Source organism: Rana temporaria, chromosome 2 (assembly GCF_905171775.1).
Source record: "Rana temporaria chromosome 2, aRanTem1.1, whole genome shotgun sequence".
NCBI lineage: Eukaryota > Metazoa > Chordata > Amphibia > Anura > Ranidae > Rana > Rana temporaria.
The window spans coordinates 345,214,096-345,230,065 of record NC_053490.1 but is presented as its reverse complement, the minus strand read 5'-3'; the positions used below and the strand labels follow the sequence as shown (position 1 = coordinate 345,230,065).

General features: G+C 44.6%; 1 protein-coding gene across 1 annotated transcript in view; it reads right to left on the bottom strand.

Annotated features, from left to right (window-relative positions):
- DSTYK (dual serine/threonine and tyrosine protein kinase) overlaps window positions 1-15,970 on the bottom strand; it is a 225,176-nt gene that overhangs the window by 142,668 nt on the left and 66,538 nt on the right. Inside the window, exon 3 of the mRNA XM_040337559.1 lies at window positions 11,503-12,157. Within this exon, the coding sequence (XP_040193493.1) occupies window positions 11,503-12,157 (655 nt within the window). The remainder of the gene's footprint in view (window positions 1-11,502; window positions 12,158-15,970) is intronic.

Sequence of the window (15,970 nt, the reverse complement as noted above, 5' to 3'; positions counted from 1 at the left end):
GTGATCAACAGCTGCTCTGGTGGTTGGCAGGAGAATTCCAGCCTGTATCCATTTGCCACTAGATCCAGGATGAAGGGACTTGAGGTGACTGCTGCCCACTGTGGGAGAAAGGTCCTACAGGAAGAAGCTGGTCACTGTGGCTTGGCGGACTGTTGAGGTGTGTTAAACAAAACACCCCCTCTACCTCTGCCCTTGTGCCCAGCCCAATGCTTCTTGGGCCTGTTGTCCTTTTCTCTAGGACTTTGCTGCCTGCTTTGGCCACAAATTTTTTTTCTGGCAGTCTGCTGCTTCTTGTTTTCTGGAAAGGCCTTTTTTTCCCTATCGGCCGTACATTCCAGTGCCTCCTGCAGACCTGGGCCAAAAAGATGATCCCATGTTAGGGGAAGCCCATACAGGCGCAATTTAGAGGCTGTATCGCCTAACCAGGTTTTAAGCCAAAGGCTTCTTCTGGCTGAATTCACTAAGGCTGAAGTCCTGGCTGTCATTCTTACCGACTCTGCGGAAGAATCAGCTAAAAAAACCACGGCACTAAAAAGAAGAGGAAAGGATTTTAGAATCTCTTCCTTCGAGGTACCTGCCAACAGATGGGTTTGTATCTGTGCAAGTCATTCTTCCAGATTTCTGGCTACACAAGTGGAGGCCAGAGCCGGTTTGAGATTCCCCATAGCTGAATCCCAGGCTCTGTGGAGAAGAATATCTCCTCTTGTCCATCGAGTCCTTAAGTGTGCCCATATCAAACGCTAGGTCCGAATTTTTTGAAACTTTTGAAAGAGGTGCATCTAACTTTCGATTTTTGTTCCACGGCTGCGCTGCATCCTCAAATGGAAACTTTTTTTTTATTAATTTTCTTTTTATTTGATTTTGAAATAACTGGTTCAACAAGCAATTATTTAGACAGGTAACCACATTACAGCATACAAACAAGAAACAGAAAGAAACAGCGATCTACCATCAATACTGAACATATTACCAGCTTGTATAACCGGAAGTGCCTGATGTCTACTAGGTCTTCTAGCCCTAAATCCGATCTCCCCCCCCCCCTCCCCGCACTCTCCCCCTAACTGCCTAAGGGAGCGTACTACGCCATTAACTGATCCGCTGAGCGAGCAGGCGAGAATAGGAGAGGTCACCGTGCTTTACACTTGTCTCTTGTGTTGATATTAAAGATCAAGTACCCTAGGTCACTAAACCCTATTGGAGCTCCCGTCAGTCCCGCTCCCGCCGCAGTGGGTGGCGGCCACTGCTAGCAGGAGGGGGCATGTTATCCTGGAGGCACTTTCTCTGGTACCTCCCTCATAGGTTCCCCCTACCGCCCTCTGCCACGGCCCCCATATACTAGAAAATTTCCAGTAGTTCCCCTGTCTAGTGAAGTACACTCTCTCATTTGAGATTGTTAATTTCATGGCCGCTAACCAGTTTTCTACCGACGGAGGAGTCTGCGCCTGCCATTTTTGGGCTATCGTTTTTCGTGCCTGGAAGAGACATCTCAATACAGCTTCCAAGCTGCTTTGAGGTACTCTTATATGTTCTATAAACCCCAGGAGGCAAATCCTAGCCACTGGATTGAGGGATATTCCAAATACCTAGTTTATCCTCTCTATTATTTCCACCCAAAAGTCATAGGGCCAGATTCTCAAAGGCGTTATGACGGAGCAACGCCATTTGCGCCGTCATAAGTCATAATCTGGTCCGGCGTATCTATGCGACTGATTCTTAGAATCAGTTACGCATAGATATCCATTAGATCTGACAGGCGTAAGGCTCTTACGCTGTCAGATCTTAGATGTAATTTTTTTTCTCGCCGCTAGGTGTCGCCGACGTCGTTTTCCCCCGTCTATGGAAATTAGCTATTTACGCGAATTCCTGAACGTACGCACGGACGACGCAGTGCATTTACGACGCAAGCGTAAACTTGCCCCTGCTATATGAGGGGCAAGTTTACGAAGGTCCGTCGTATGCCATGTTAAGTATGGCGTCGGGTCAGCGTCGGCTTTTTCCGTCGTTTTCCCAAGTCGTCCGCGAATACGACTTTACGTCAATGACGCTCATGTCGGCGTCATTGACGTTTTCCGTCGTGAGCTAGAGCATGCGCACTGAGCTATTTTTTCGCCCGGCGCATGCGGAGTTCGATCTGCGCGGGGGCGCGCTTAATTTAAATACAAGCCGCCCCCTTTGAATTACGCGGCCTTACGCCGGGCCAATTACACTAAGCCGCCGCAAATTACGGAGCAAGCGCTTTGAGAATACGGCACTTGCTCCAGTAAGTTGCGGCGGCGTAGTGTTAATGGCTTACGCTACGCCGCCGCAGATTCTACAAGAATCTGGCCCATAGAGTTTAGGGCACTTCCAGACCATATGAATTGGATCCCCTTTATCTTTACATTTTGGGCATTCATTATTTTGTCTCCACCCCAGTTTAAACATTTTATGCGGGGTATGGTATACCCTATGCAGTAAGAACAAGTGGGACAGTCTTTGCGCAGGGGCAATTGAGACCAAAGCGCATTGTTGAAGGATCCTCTCCCACTGTTCGGGTGATATTGTTCCCAGGTCTCTTTCCCACTCCGCTTTACTCTTGACCGGGTCCACTCTGCTTATCGCACTAGCACTCAAGCTATTGTATGTTGCTGTTATTAAGCCCTTGGCAATTCTTGCCCTTATTACTTTAAGAAGGACAGGGATCTGGGTCCATATAATTGTTTTGGAGCTAAATTGTGCTTGGATAGCATGGCGGACCTGCAGATATTTGTAAAATGTTTTGTTTGAAATATTAAATTCCCTTGTTAAGTCTAGGAATGATTTTAGGGTATTACCCTCAAACAGGTGCTTTAAACGAGTTATACCTTGACTCTTCCATTCTCTCGATTCTTCTATACTTGTTACTTCCTGTAGGTTATTTTTCCATAGGGTGGAGAATTCTGTTTGGCCAATATACCCCAATAAGGTCTTTGTTGTATGCCATACTTTAATAGACAATTTTATTGTTGGATATTTGTGGGGAGAAAAAATCTGCCTCTAGAGCTTCCGCCAGCAGTTTATGGGGATTACCTGTTAACATCAAACGGCTAATAAAGCCGTCTCCCTCAGCGGTTCCACACCCCGCTAAATGTTGCAACTGCGACGCAATAAAATATAGCTTTGGGAGTGGAACCGCCATACCCCCTTCTTTTACTGGTAGTTGGAGTGTTTGCAAGCTTATCCTGGCTTGGCCTCCCCTCCATACAAGTTCTCTAAATAGTGATTCTATGTTCTTGAACCATTTGTATCCTAGCCATAAAGGTGCGTTATGGAGCAGGTAAATTAATTGCGGCTGCCATATCATTTTAATTAAGTTGCATCGTCCTGCTACAGACAGGGGAAGTCTTTTCCAGATATCGCATTTATTTTTCCACTTTAATAACAATGGGTCGAGATTTAAATTGGCATATTGGGTGACATCTTTAGTTATCCAGATCCCTAGGCAGGGGTTGACAAATTTGCTTGGAATCTAGGAGCCAGCTAAAAAAGTTAGGAGCCAGAAAACGCGCCCCCCATCCCGACGAGCTTGCGCGCAGAAGCGAACACATACGTGAGCAGCGACCGCATATGTAAACAGTGTTCAACCCACACATGTAAGGTATCGCCGCGATTGGTAGAGCGAGAGCAATAATTCTAGCCCTAGACCTCCTCTAACTCAAAACATGCAACCTGTAGAGTTTTTTAAACGTCGCCTATGGAGATTTTAAAGGGTAAAAGTTTGACGCCATTCCACGAGCGGACATAATTTTGAAGCGTGACATGTTGGGTATCAATTTAGTCGGCGTAACATTATCTTTCATTATATAAAAAAAAATGGGGATAACTTTACTGTTGTCTTATTTTTTTTATTAAAAAAAAGTGTAATTTTTTCCCCCAAAAAGTGCGCTTGCAAGACCGCTGCGCAAATACGGCGTGACAGAAAGTATTGCAACGATCACCATTTTATTCTCTAGGGTGTTAGGATAAATATATATAATGTTTGGGGGTTCTAATTAGAGAGAAGAAGATGGCAGTGAAAATAGTGAAAAATTACATTAGAATTGCTGCTTAACTTGTAATGCTTAACTTGCAATACCAACGGCCACCACCAGATGGCGCCAGCTTACACCTCTGGTGGTAATAACTTGTAATACCAACGGCTCACCACCAGATGGTGCCAGCTCACAAAAAAAAAATATTTTTTTTTTGCCCCCCCTTCCAAGCCAAGTCGCCAGGACCCCATTTCTAGTCGCCATGGCGACCGGGATTTGTCGAGCCCTGTCCCTAGGTATTTAAATTTTGTGACCACACTTAATTGAGAAGTACCTGGCAAGAGCTGGAGATCGACTGGATCCAGTGGTAAAAGGGCGGATTTATCCCAATTGTCAAGCCTGAGAAATTACCAAAATCATTTACTAGATGCATCACTTTGTCCAGAGTGGTTTCAACATCCCCCAAGAAAAACAAAATGTCATCTGCAAATAGTGCAATCTTGTCTTCCCCTTGGTGTCTTTTAACCTGCCTGGCGGTGTTCCCGAGTCTGACTCGGGGTTAGATTTTCCTGCTGCGAGCGGTAACCCCGAGTCAGACTCGGGCTTGCCTCGCTAGATCCACAGGCAAAGTTACTTACCTTGTCCCTGGATCCAGCGATGCCACCGCGCTGTGTGAGCGAGCAGGACCTCGCTCGATTCACACAGTGCCTCCGTGTGACGCCGATCTCCGTTCCCTGCGACGTTACGACGCACGGGGACGGAGAACGGCGCCAAATTCAAAAAAGTAAACAAACACTTTACATACAGTATACTGTAATCTTATAGATTACAGTACTGTATGTATAAAAAAACACACCCCCCCTTGTCCCTAGTGGTCTGTCCTGTGTCATGCATGTCATTTTATATAATAAAAACGTTTCTTTCTCCCTGCAAACTGTAGATTGTCCATAGCAACCAAAAGTGTCCCTTTATGTCAAAAATAGTTTTAGATCAGCTAAAAAACAGCGATAATAAATTATAATCACTTGCAGAATTGTGCGATAGCGATTTGTGGGGAAATTAGTCATAAAAAAAAAAAAAAAAAATAATGACAGCAACAATTCTGCAACTGAGAAAATTTCAGTGTTTTTGATTTGATTACATTATTGAATAATTTTTATTATAATTATATTATTATTTGTTATAATTATTTATAATTATTTATTATATTATAATTTATAATTTTGTTTTTAAAAAAATGTCATACCCGGGATGCCTATTAGAAGCTTGTTTGGTCAGATTTAAGTGAGTTATTTCTAAAAATGACAGACCTACAATATAAAACGCCAAATTTCCTTGCAAATAATTGTACCGCTTTCAGCATGTTTTTTCTGAAAGAATCATACCGCCAGGGAGGTTAAACCCCATTATGTCCGACCTCGCCCTGGCCATTGTTGCAAGTGGTTCCATAGCGAGGGCAAACAGAAGGGGGGATAGAGGACACCCCTGCCTCGTCCCTCGCTCCAACTGAAAGACTTCCGATATCTCATTATTAATTTTGACTTTAGCTCTTGGCTCGCTATATAGTAATTTAACCCATCTAATAAAGCGAGGTCCGATGCCGAATTTCTCGAATACTTCCCATAAGTATCTCCATTCAAGGCTATCGAATGCCTTAGCGGCATCAAGAGATAGCACTGCTCTGGGCCTCTCGTTATCAGTTTGTATTTGTATATTTAAAAAAGTTATTCTTATTTTGATAGTTGTTGCCCTGCCTGGTATAAACCCTGACTGATCTGGGTGGATGAGTTTACTAATGAATCTATTTAAGCGTGTTGCTAACATTTTGGCGAAGATCTTAACATCGGTAGGTAGCAAAGAGATTGGACGGTAGGATGAGGGTGTCAATTTTTCTTTCCCCTCTTTATAAATTACTATGATAGTTGCTTCCAGCATTGAACGGGGGAGAGTACCTCCACTCTCAGCCCCCTCCAGGGCCTTCAACAATTCTGGTAACAAAATCTCACCGAATTTCTTATATACCTCGATAGGCAGTCCATCCGGGCCAGGGGATTTCTGGTTTGGCGTTGAGGTTACTGCTTGCTGGATTTCGCTTAAAGTGATTGGTGCTTCCAAGGCCTGTCTGTCCTCATCTGGCAGGGTAGGAACTACTATTTTCTGAAAAAACGATTCCATAGCTCCACTCCCAGCCCCCCCTTTAGATTTATACAATTCTTTATAATATTCGCAAAACATTTGTAAAACCACCTGACCATCAGTAGAAATTTCTCCCGCTATTGTCTTTATTGCTAGGATATTTGACTGGGGGAGAGTTAGTCCTACTCAGGAGAGATAACATCCGCCCTACCTTCTCTCCCTCTCCAAACTGGCACTGCCTTTGTAGGGTTCGCTTATTCTCCGCACGTTTCAAAGTAGCCGTTTTATACTCTAGCTGTTTTGTCAACCATGCTTCCCGCGTGGCTGGGGTGGGTTGCTCAATAAACCTTAATTCAGCTTGAGTGGTCTCACGGGCCAACTTGCTCTCTTGCTCTCTCCCTTCTCTTTTTACCCCGGCAACCTGCTGAATTAGCAGGCCTCGCATAAAAGCTTTCAGAGAGTCCCAGACTATTCCCGTCGGAGCGGATCCTGTATTAATATATACAAATTCTTTCAGTTTAGACTCCAGAATTCCTGGGAAACCTTTTTAGGTTACCAGAAAATAAAGGTTTTCTCTCTGGATTTTCCCACTCCAGCGTGATAGTATCAAGGAGGGAACTGTGCACTGGAAAGACTTTAGGCTTCTTTTTGTGCAAACCTTTGTACATAAGGTCATGCTTAGACAACTGTACCTCCATTTTAAGAGTTGTATAAATAGCCTTTAATAAGTTATCTACGTCTTCCAAAGACAACTTAAATCTTGAGCCCCTAGAGGATTCTCTATCTCTGGGCCCTCTATCTGACCCTGACTCTTCTGGAGAAGAACAGGTAGATCTGGCTTCAGTCTCAGTGTGTTCACTCTCACACTTTGTTGCGGAATGCTACTAACTGAAGTTTTTCAGTTTGAAGACGGACCCTCTGTGGGAGCCTGACATTTACCAATTAGCGTTTTGAAAGAGCTAAAAGTAGATTTAAGCTCATCACTAACTGAAGTTAGTATTTTCTGGCATGAGGCTACCGGGTCATCTTTTACTAGGCCTGAAATACAGGAGCGGCAAACTGGTTTACTCCATGAGGAGCTCAGTTTACTTCCGCACACTTCTTTTTTTGGTGGCTGCGTTTGGGCTTTGTTTTGAGTCTTGGCCTGCAAGAGAACAAAATTGACCCTGTAAATCTATAGCCACATACCCTCCATAACACCCTGTGCAGGAGAAAAAGAAACATGTGTACCCTTCACCTAGTCCTTACTAGTTACAAGGGGAAAAGACACTCACAGGCTTGTGCAAGAAAAGTACATACACTTTCAGGCTTACCTGTGAGGAGCTGGTGTTAGGGCTTGATTCCACTGCCTGTGCAGGTATCTCAAAGGAGTCCATCCTTCCCCTGTAGTGATCCACAGCCCTTGCTGGGTTTCACTTTTCAAACGACCAGCCTCCCAGCGTCCCTGTTCGCGCCGTTCTGAGACCGGAACCAGCGTCTCCGGCGCCCGATGTCACACGCCCCAGAAGTGACCCATCTGGGACTTCCTGTAAACCAGCTTGGAACGCAAGTTCCGCCCCTTCCTGCGCGCGGCTTCCTCCTTCCCCTGCATGTTCCAGCCTGGCTGTACTGACAGGGAAAGAAGCCGAAAACCATGTGGTTTTGCAGGGGGGAGCTCGGACGCCATGACGGTACTAACATTTCCCATGTACCGAGAAACAGGGACAGCAGCCAGAAACCAACTCCCCCGGTGGATGTGCCGCTCTGGGACCTATGGAAGAGGTAGGAAAACTCACCCATCGCTCAGGGAGCCATGCTCTTGAGACCTAGGGGAACCAGTTCCAGGAAACATGTTACCCCCCCCCCCCCTCCGGAGGAAACACTAATACTGACATGGGGCCTGGAGGACCGCCCTTTTATCTGGTGGGGGTTAACGTGTTTCCTGTCCTGGTAGGAGGAGCCCTAGGTCTCACGTGCAGTCCTGGAAGATGCTTGCGAGAAATAATGTACAATTTCATATTTTTTCAAAACAAGCCACAACAGTACATGTGTGAGAATGTGTTTTATTTGAATACATTAAAATGGTTGCAAGGCCTCATGTAGACTGCTGCTGGTAAAAGGACATTTAGGCCCCATGCACACTGGACGCCGGTGCAAACTCTGCTGAACACACATTTAAAAGCTAAAACCGGCGTTTAAAACGCCGGTTTTGCTGCGATTTGCGCTACGTTTTACCGCATTTGCATTTATAAGCGTTTAGTTAAGAAACATAAGACCCTCCCTAAGCTCAAAAAACAGTATTTATCAATTTCAGCCATTTTGTGAGACCAGAGTAGCAGTGTACTTTTTTTTAGCGGGTCACTTGCCACATCACCTGGCCACAAGTTGTGGAGTGGCACCTGGCCACATCACCTGCCACAAGTTGTGAACTGTCCACTTGTGACATCACCTGACAAGTTGTGGATTGTCCACAATGCAAGTAATTAGTGTTTTTTTTTTATATGGTTTTTCATCATTTGCCATCATTTTTGATTTCGAATGTAAAAAAAGGTCACCTTTAAAAATGCCTATAAACTAAATCGCGGCAAAACGCTGGTACCACATTTTGGCATCTTTAGCAACATTGTGCCTCTGAAACGTGGAAAAACGTTTGCGTCTGAACCCATTTTTTTTGCTCCTGGAAAAACAAGGTTAAAACGCAACTGCCTAAAAACGGCAATAAACGAGACTGTGTGCATGGACACATAGGAGAACATTGAATGTGTTCAGGGGCAGTTAAAAAAAAGTGTCCAACTACCTCTGAACACAAGTTCAACAGCGTCTCGCGTGCATGGGGGGCTTAGGAGCAGTTGGGAGTTTTCAGCTGCCCCTGAATGCTTTTATGTCATCTTATCAGTACATGTGCACAGGGTCAATTATAGGCAGTTGCGTTTCGAAGCCTTTTTGGAATGCAAAATAAAAGCGTTTAGGACGATGTCCAGAGGCATTTGAAATGCAAAATGCCTGTAACAGCTTGTAAACGTGGTAGCTGCATTTCGTTTACAGGCGTTTTTCAATTTTTGGCTACCATCGGTTACTATCTGTCAAGTTAAATCGTTCAGGAGAGGTAAAAACTTCCCGCGTACATGAAGCCTAAACCCTCGTGGTTTTTCACCTTAATGCATTCTAAACATTAAGGTGAAAAACCTTCTATAGTGCAGCACTCCCCCCCCCCCCCCAGACCCCCCCGTTACTCACCTGAGCCCAGTCTTTCTGGTGCCGAGAATAATTACACCAGCTGCAGCTGGTGTCTTGGGTCCTGAATTGAATTGATAGCAGCACAGCCACTGGCCCCCACTGCTGTCAATCAAATCCAATGACGTGGGAGTCGGGGGCGGGGCCAAGTCATGCCGTGTGTCAATAGACGCAGCAGCAGGCAATGGGAGCACCTCCCCACACGTGCCCTGAGGAAAAGCACTTAAGAGGGAGGAGCCATGGAGGGACCCCAGAAGAGGCGGCAAGGGAGGAGCCATGGAGGGACAACTGCACAGAGGAGGCAAGTATGACATGTTTGTAAAAAAAAAAAAAAAAAAAAAAAAAAGAAGTTTAGTTATCCCTTAATTTCTGCATTATCTTGCACTAAAGAGATGCTGTTTAAAAGCGGAGGTTTCGTTTTTTTTTTTTTTTTTTAAGCCAGCAGCTACAATTACTGCAGCTGCTGACTTTTAAAAAATGGACACTTACCTGTCCAGTGCGCCCACGATGACATCAGCCGAGGACAAGCAATCGCTCGTCCCTCGGCTGCACCCGCTGTGATCCTCAGTTAAGGAATCAAGAAGTGAAGCGTTGTGGCTTCACTGCCCAGTTCCCTACTGTGCATGCACAAGTAGCGCGCCGTGCTGTCACTGGCCTCTGCTCTCTCCTGGGAACAGTGTTTCCCAGAAGACAGCGGGTAGAGGCATGTCTGCTGCAGTCCCGTATTCCCGGAAGTGGGTGCAAACACCTCTTAGACAGGTATCTGCACCCCCATTCCCCCTGAAAGGTGCCAAATGTGAGTGGAGCTCCGCTTTAACATGCTCAGTATTTCTGCAGGGGAAGGAAACTCACTGTTGAATGTGAGCACCTATGCATATCCCAAGGTCCTACTATAAAACTTGTAGTCACAGCTTTACTTTTTTTTTTTAACCCCCTTAATTATTCTCTTTAAAGTACAACTTCACTCCAACTGCTGATTCTGGACAAAATGGAAAAGAAAACCAACTACACCCCACCAAACTTTTCCTATTCTTTATTATATATACACACACACAAACTTTCACACACACACCAAAAAAAGCGGAGGGGTTCTGTAGTGTTCAGATAACTGGAAACCATGTAACCGACTGTAAACACAGAACAGGAAGTTATCAGCCACCGAGATTTCTAGCAGAGTCAGATGGAAAACAAACTCCTTCAAGGATATCTTTAATAGCATGGGGAACCATAAATAACTTGTGTATAGATAGATGCCTTAGTCAGTGACTTTTACAAAACAATATACAGGGGAATGCTAATCAGGCAAGCACTTGTGCCAGTGTTTGTGACAAATTCAGGTAGTTCTTACGACCACCATTTTAGGAATCTATGGAAATGAGATTCTTAAAGAATCAACGCCAGTTCAGTTTAGGAAACTGGCCGCAATTAAAACCCAGTCTGAGATGGCATACAGATGTACACCAGTACTCCGTGAGGGACACGTCTGTGCTGGCAAGCCTTCACTAATGTGACAGCTCCCCACACAGTGCTGTATACCTGATGCCATTCAGCTATCAGCCAAGAGATTTCGTGGCTGACGCTGAATGTAAACAAGGAGGCTGCGGCTACAGGCAATAGCATTATCCAAATATGGTTAATACCCTAATTTGTAAAATGATTTGTCACTGAGTGGGCGGAGCCTGGTGAGAAGTTCCTCATCAGGCCCACTTTAGTTTTGATTGACAGTCCAATACAGTGGACGTATTTGAAAACAGGTTTCTGACTGAATATCACCATCAAATCTGCCCACTTATGTGTGGTCAGTGGACCTGATGGAGAACTAGTCTCCCAGTTGCCCCATCAGCCTCCTCCCACCCCTCATACAAACTCCTTAGCCACAGTCAGTGCGGCGAGTGCAGTAACTGAGGGCGGGGAGTTCACTGAGAAAGGAATATCCACCCCCCCCCCCCCCCTGTTTTGACAAAAGCACAATCTCTCAGTGCTGGGTCCAGATGGGATTCTAAAGTGCATCTACGTTTATGAACCCCCTCAGATGGGGTTTAAACAAGATATCAGAATCTTATTACAGCAGAGCCAAGAAGCTATGTTTTTTTGTGAAATCTCATTAGTAGTATCATAATTATCAGGGTCTAAACATGGCACCTACAGAAAATAAAATATTCACCTTTAAACTCCATGCTGGCAGCATCCTCAAGAAGTTGCTCTCTCATACTGTTTAGTGTTTCGACTATCATTTCTTTTAGTTCCTCTTGCTTACGATCCGAAATGCGCATAAGAGACTCATACAGTTCACTTTCCTTTTGGCGTGTGTACTCTAGTCTCTTCGGTGTAATCTGAAGGTCTCTCCTCATATCAAAAGCCTTATTAATAAATATGTCCAGACAACGACTGTGCACCATGTTAAGAACCATTGCTGCATCAACCAGGTGCATCTGCATAACTTGCCGGGAGAAGTTACCTAGTTGCCGTAGCTTTTCAAACTGTTCAACTAAAACACTTGGCGCTGGGCTGCCCGACCCAGCGGCTCCACAGCTACACATACCTTTCTTCAAATACCCAAGTTCTGTCAGCTGCTCATGCAGTGCAGAATGACCACCTTCTGGACCACAAATCCGTTTGTCCTTGGGGCTTGTTCGAATAAAAAACACAGGTAGTTTATATTTTGTCTTAATATCATTAAGCTCCTCTTCATCTTGAGAATTTAAACGGTCCTCACTGATTGCATACACAATGACAGACTGAACATGGTCAATGTAATCTTCCAGAGTAGAAGCTGAAGGCTGGGAGCCCCGGCATGGACAAACCACGATGTCGACATCCTGTGTGGGAGGACAGAACATATGTAACTTATTTTTGCTATACAATTACTACAATTTTTTATTTTTTAATACTTATGTCACTATAACAGCCCCTACAACACATATTGGTATAAATCGTTCACATTAACGGTTACAATTATTTTTTTTACATAATTTTAATACATTTAGTACACTACTTCATTAAAATTGTTCATTCCCAAATATGCCAAGACACCCTTACAACGATGGTGGTGGAGGGGTGGTTGGAAGATGTTGTTAACCTTCAGCCTTTATAACCACTTAAAATACAAGTTTAATTCAGTGTACAGGTCCCTCCTAAAACTTACCAGGGCGCGATCGCAGCGATGTGCACGAAAGTTCCTGGTCTCCCAGGTCTCTGCCTCCACATTGGCAGAGACGCAGCCGCAGGAGCCATTGACTCCCACTGCTGTCAATCACAGCCAGTGAGGAAGGAGCAGGGCCGAGCAGTGCTTTTTACACACACACACACACACACACACACACACACACACACACACACACACACACACACACACACACACACACACACACACACCATAGCAAGCCGCTTACTCTGGGGGCACTGAGCAAGGAGGAGCCAGGAGTGCATGCAGAGGACCCAAGGATTGAGGCTGCCATGTTCAAAACCATTGCACAGAAGTGGCAAGTATAACACATTTGTCATAAAAAAATAAAAAATTATATATATGAGCCCTTAGTATCACCAATGGTCCTGTAACCTATTTTTCATGAAATTTGTGTTTATTACTGTGCTTTTCTGCCTCAATCTTTTGTGAGTTCCCAAAATGTTACCATCCCCCCCCCCCCCCCCTGTATTTTGTTTGAAACAGCTGTGCACTGCTCTATGTGGACTACAAATCCCACCTTAGGTGTGAACAAGAGAGGGTGGCCATGTTCTTACATACAATGGGACAATGAAGAACAACTGTAACCACCTAATTTTTTTTTTTTTTTTATCAGCCCTGTTAGGGGCGTTGGTGACATGCCAGGGGTCTAAACAGAGACCCCCAACATCTCCCATTTGAGACCGAGAAGGGGACATTCCCCAGTCTTTTCTCTGCATTGAAGATGAATGGAGGGAAGACAGCATCTCCCCTCCATTCATAAACTGAAGCAGAGTAACACACAGGTTACTCTGCTCAGTTATCACAGGACACACAGCGCTCAGTAACGAACGCTCTGTGTCCCATTCAGAAAAGAGGGGCTGGTAACTGACATACCAGCCCCCTGTCTCCGCTCCCCATCACCAAACTGTTCTTCAAGAGGCAGGTTCATTTATAGCGTGCATTAAGAGCTTTAGAGACAAGGTTAACACTTTTCAACATAAGGGTTTATTATGAAAAGGGCAAAGTTGGTGCAAATAAAACATTTACAGAAAAAGATGTTGCAAAAGAGACAATATACAGCCACAAGGGTTGAACAGAGTTCGACCAGTGAGCAAGGTCAGGAGTCTCCCAACCCTGGCCGCTTGTCTGTTTTATCCGGCCCGCAGTGTAAACAAAGCCGCCCATGCTGCCACGCATTTTTTTTTTTTTTTAAACAAGGAAGGCCGCGCCATTTAACATTGGCTGCTGCCTTGGACCGCCGAGGAGCGGCACCTCCCCTCTTCCCGCCTGCTGTTTGAAGTTACGATCCTTCCACGAGTGACATCACAGGCGCCGCACCTCCCCTCTTCCCGCCCGCTGCTACACTCGTGGAAGGATCGTTAATGCAAACAGTGGGCGGGAAGAGGGGAGGTGTCGCAACTGTGACGTCACCCGTGGAAGGATCGTAACTTCAAACAGCAGGCGGGAAGAGGGGATGTGCCGCGCCTCGGAGACTGGAGCTGCAGAAGAGCTGAAGTCTAGTACAGAGGTAAGAGGCTGATCATATTACTGATAAGCACACTACAGGGGAGATTGCTACATTACTGTGCTGATGGGGATATTACTGGGCACATTACTGTGTACATTACTGTGCTGATGGGAACACCGGTGTCCCCATCAGCGGCACCACCATCATTGGTGTCCCCATCAGTGGCGTCCCCAACAGCAATGATGGGGACACTGCTGATGTACGCGTATGCGCGGAGTGACGTCATTGCCGCTCCGGCCAATCGGAGCGGCAATGCCCGGAAGTAACCTTCTGGGAGAGATGTCTGCGGCCAGAGGGGGAGACGAAGATCGATCCAAGGTAAGTAATGCATAATGAGCTAGAATGCTAGCTCATTATGGCTTTGTCTTGCAGGTTATTTAAAAAAAAGTGTATGTGTAATATATATATATATTTGGGTTTACAACCGCTATAAACCACTGTATTGTCTTGGCCACCGTGTTGCATCTCAGATCCAAGGTCTTGGCAATCTTATAGCCTAGACCATCTTTATGTAGAGCAACAAATCTTTTCAGATCCTCCATGCATTGCCAGGACATGCCATGTTGAACTTCCAGTGACCAGAATGAGAGAATGAGACCGTGTAACACCAACCAGTCACATGACACCAGGGGAGGGAAAATTGCCAATTGGGGCAAATTTGGACATTCACTTAGGGGTGTATTTACATTTGTTGCCAGCAGTTTAGACATTAATGGCTGTGTTGAGTTATTTTGAGGGGACAGCAAATTTATACAAGCTGTACACTCACTATTTTACATTGTAGCAAAGTGTAGTTTCTTCAGTGTTGTCACATGAAAAGATATTATAAAAGATTTACAAAAAATGTGAGGGGTACTCACTTTTGTAAAATACTGTAGGCGACAAAAAAAATCTATTAGAAGCCAAGTGGCAAAAGCAAAAAGGACAAAAATGAAGCCAAAAAACATTTCAGATGAATGTGCAAATACTTCCGATGAAAATGAAATGGGGCTCTCCTAGCATGTCAGCAGCAATGAAAGCCACCTACAAGGCTCACAGGCTTAAGCAGCCCGTCTTACGCTAACCCACCCCCTTTTCCAGTGTCACCATGCCGAGAAACCAACAATTATAGCGGCGTCATGCGCAGGACACGATGACTTAGGACACAAATCACGTCCCTGCAACACAAAAAAAAACAAAAAAACGCATGTGCAGTGGCCGCCACAGAATTGGAGACAAGGGTGACAAGGGTAATGCCAATCCCACTTACCTCAAGCCGCAGAAGGAGGTTTAAAATCTTAAACATATCCCACAGGACCTACGTGGGATAGAGTTCTGCAGAGGGAAATTTGGTGGATTCATTCCCTCAGAGCCATCATTTCAGCTGTATAAATGTGTTTATTTTTTACTTTGTGTATTTTGTTATGCTGCAACTATTAAAATGTCAAAATGCGTTTTGGGTTTTCCCCATTATTCATTAATAATTTATCAATAGTTTTTATTTTCTCCTTTAAACCCACCCTTTAAACCCAGTTTTAATACAACATGCAAATAAGTGGAAACAAAGTATCTTTGCGTTCTTTTATCAAAAGGAAAGAACTCCTGTGTGTAGATGAAGTAAATTCAACCATTTAAAGACCAAACCTCTGACATTTGTTGCTTACAAGTAACAAAATAATTTTTTGCTAGAAAATTACTTGCAGCACCCAAAACATGATTTTTTTGCAGAGACCCTAGAGAATAAAATGGTGGTTGTTGCAATATTTTATGTCACACCGTATTTGCGCAGCGGTTTTTCAAACCCATTTTTTGGGGGGAAAATACACCAATTAAAAAATAAAAAATAAAAAATTTGCCAAATTTTTTGTATAATGTATAAATGGTCAAAAGAGTTTACACCACGAGAATCGTGAGCAAAGCCAAGCAAATAAAGCTATGTCAAGAAAATAAATTGCGATT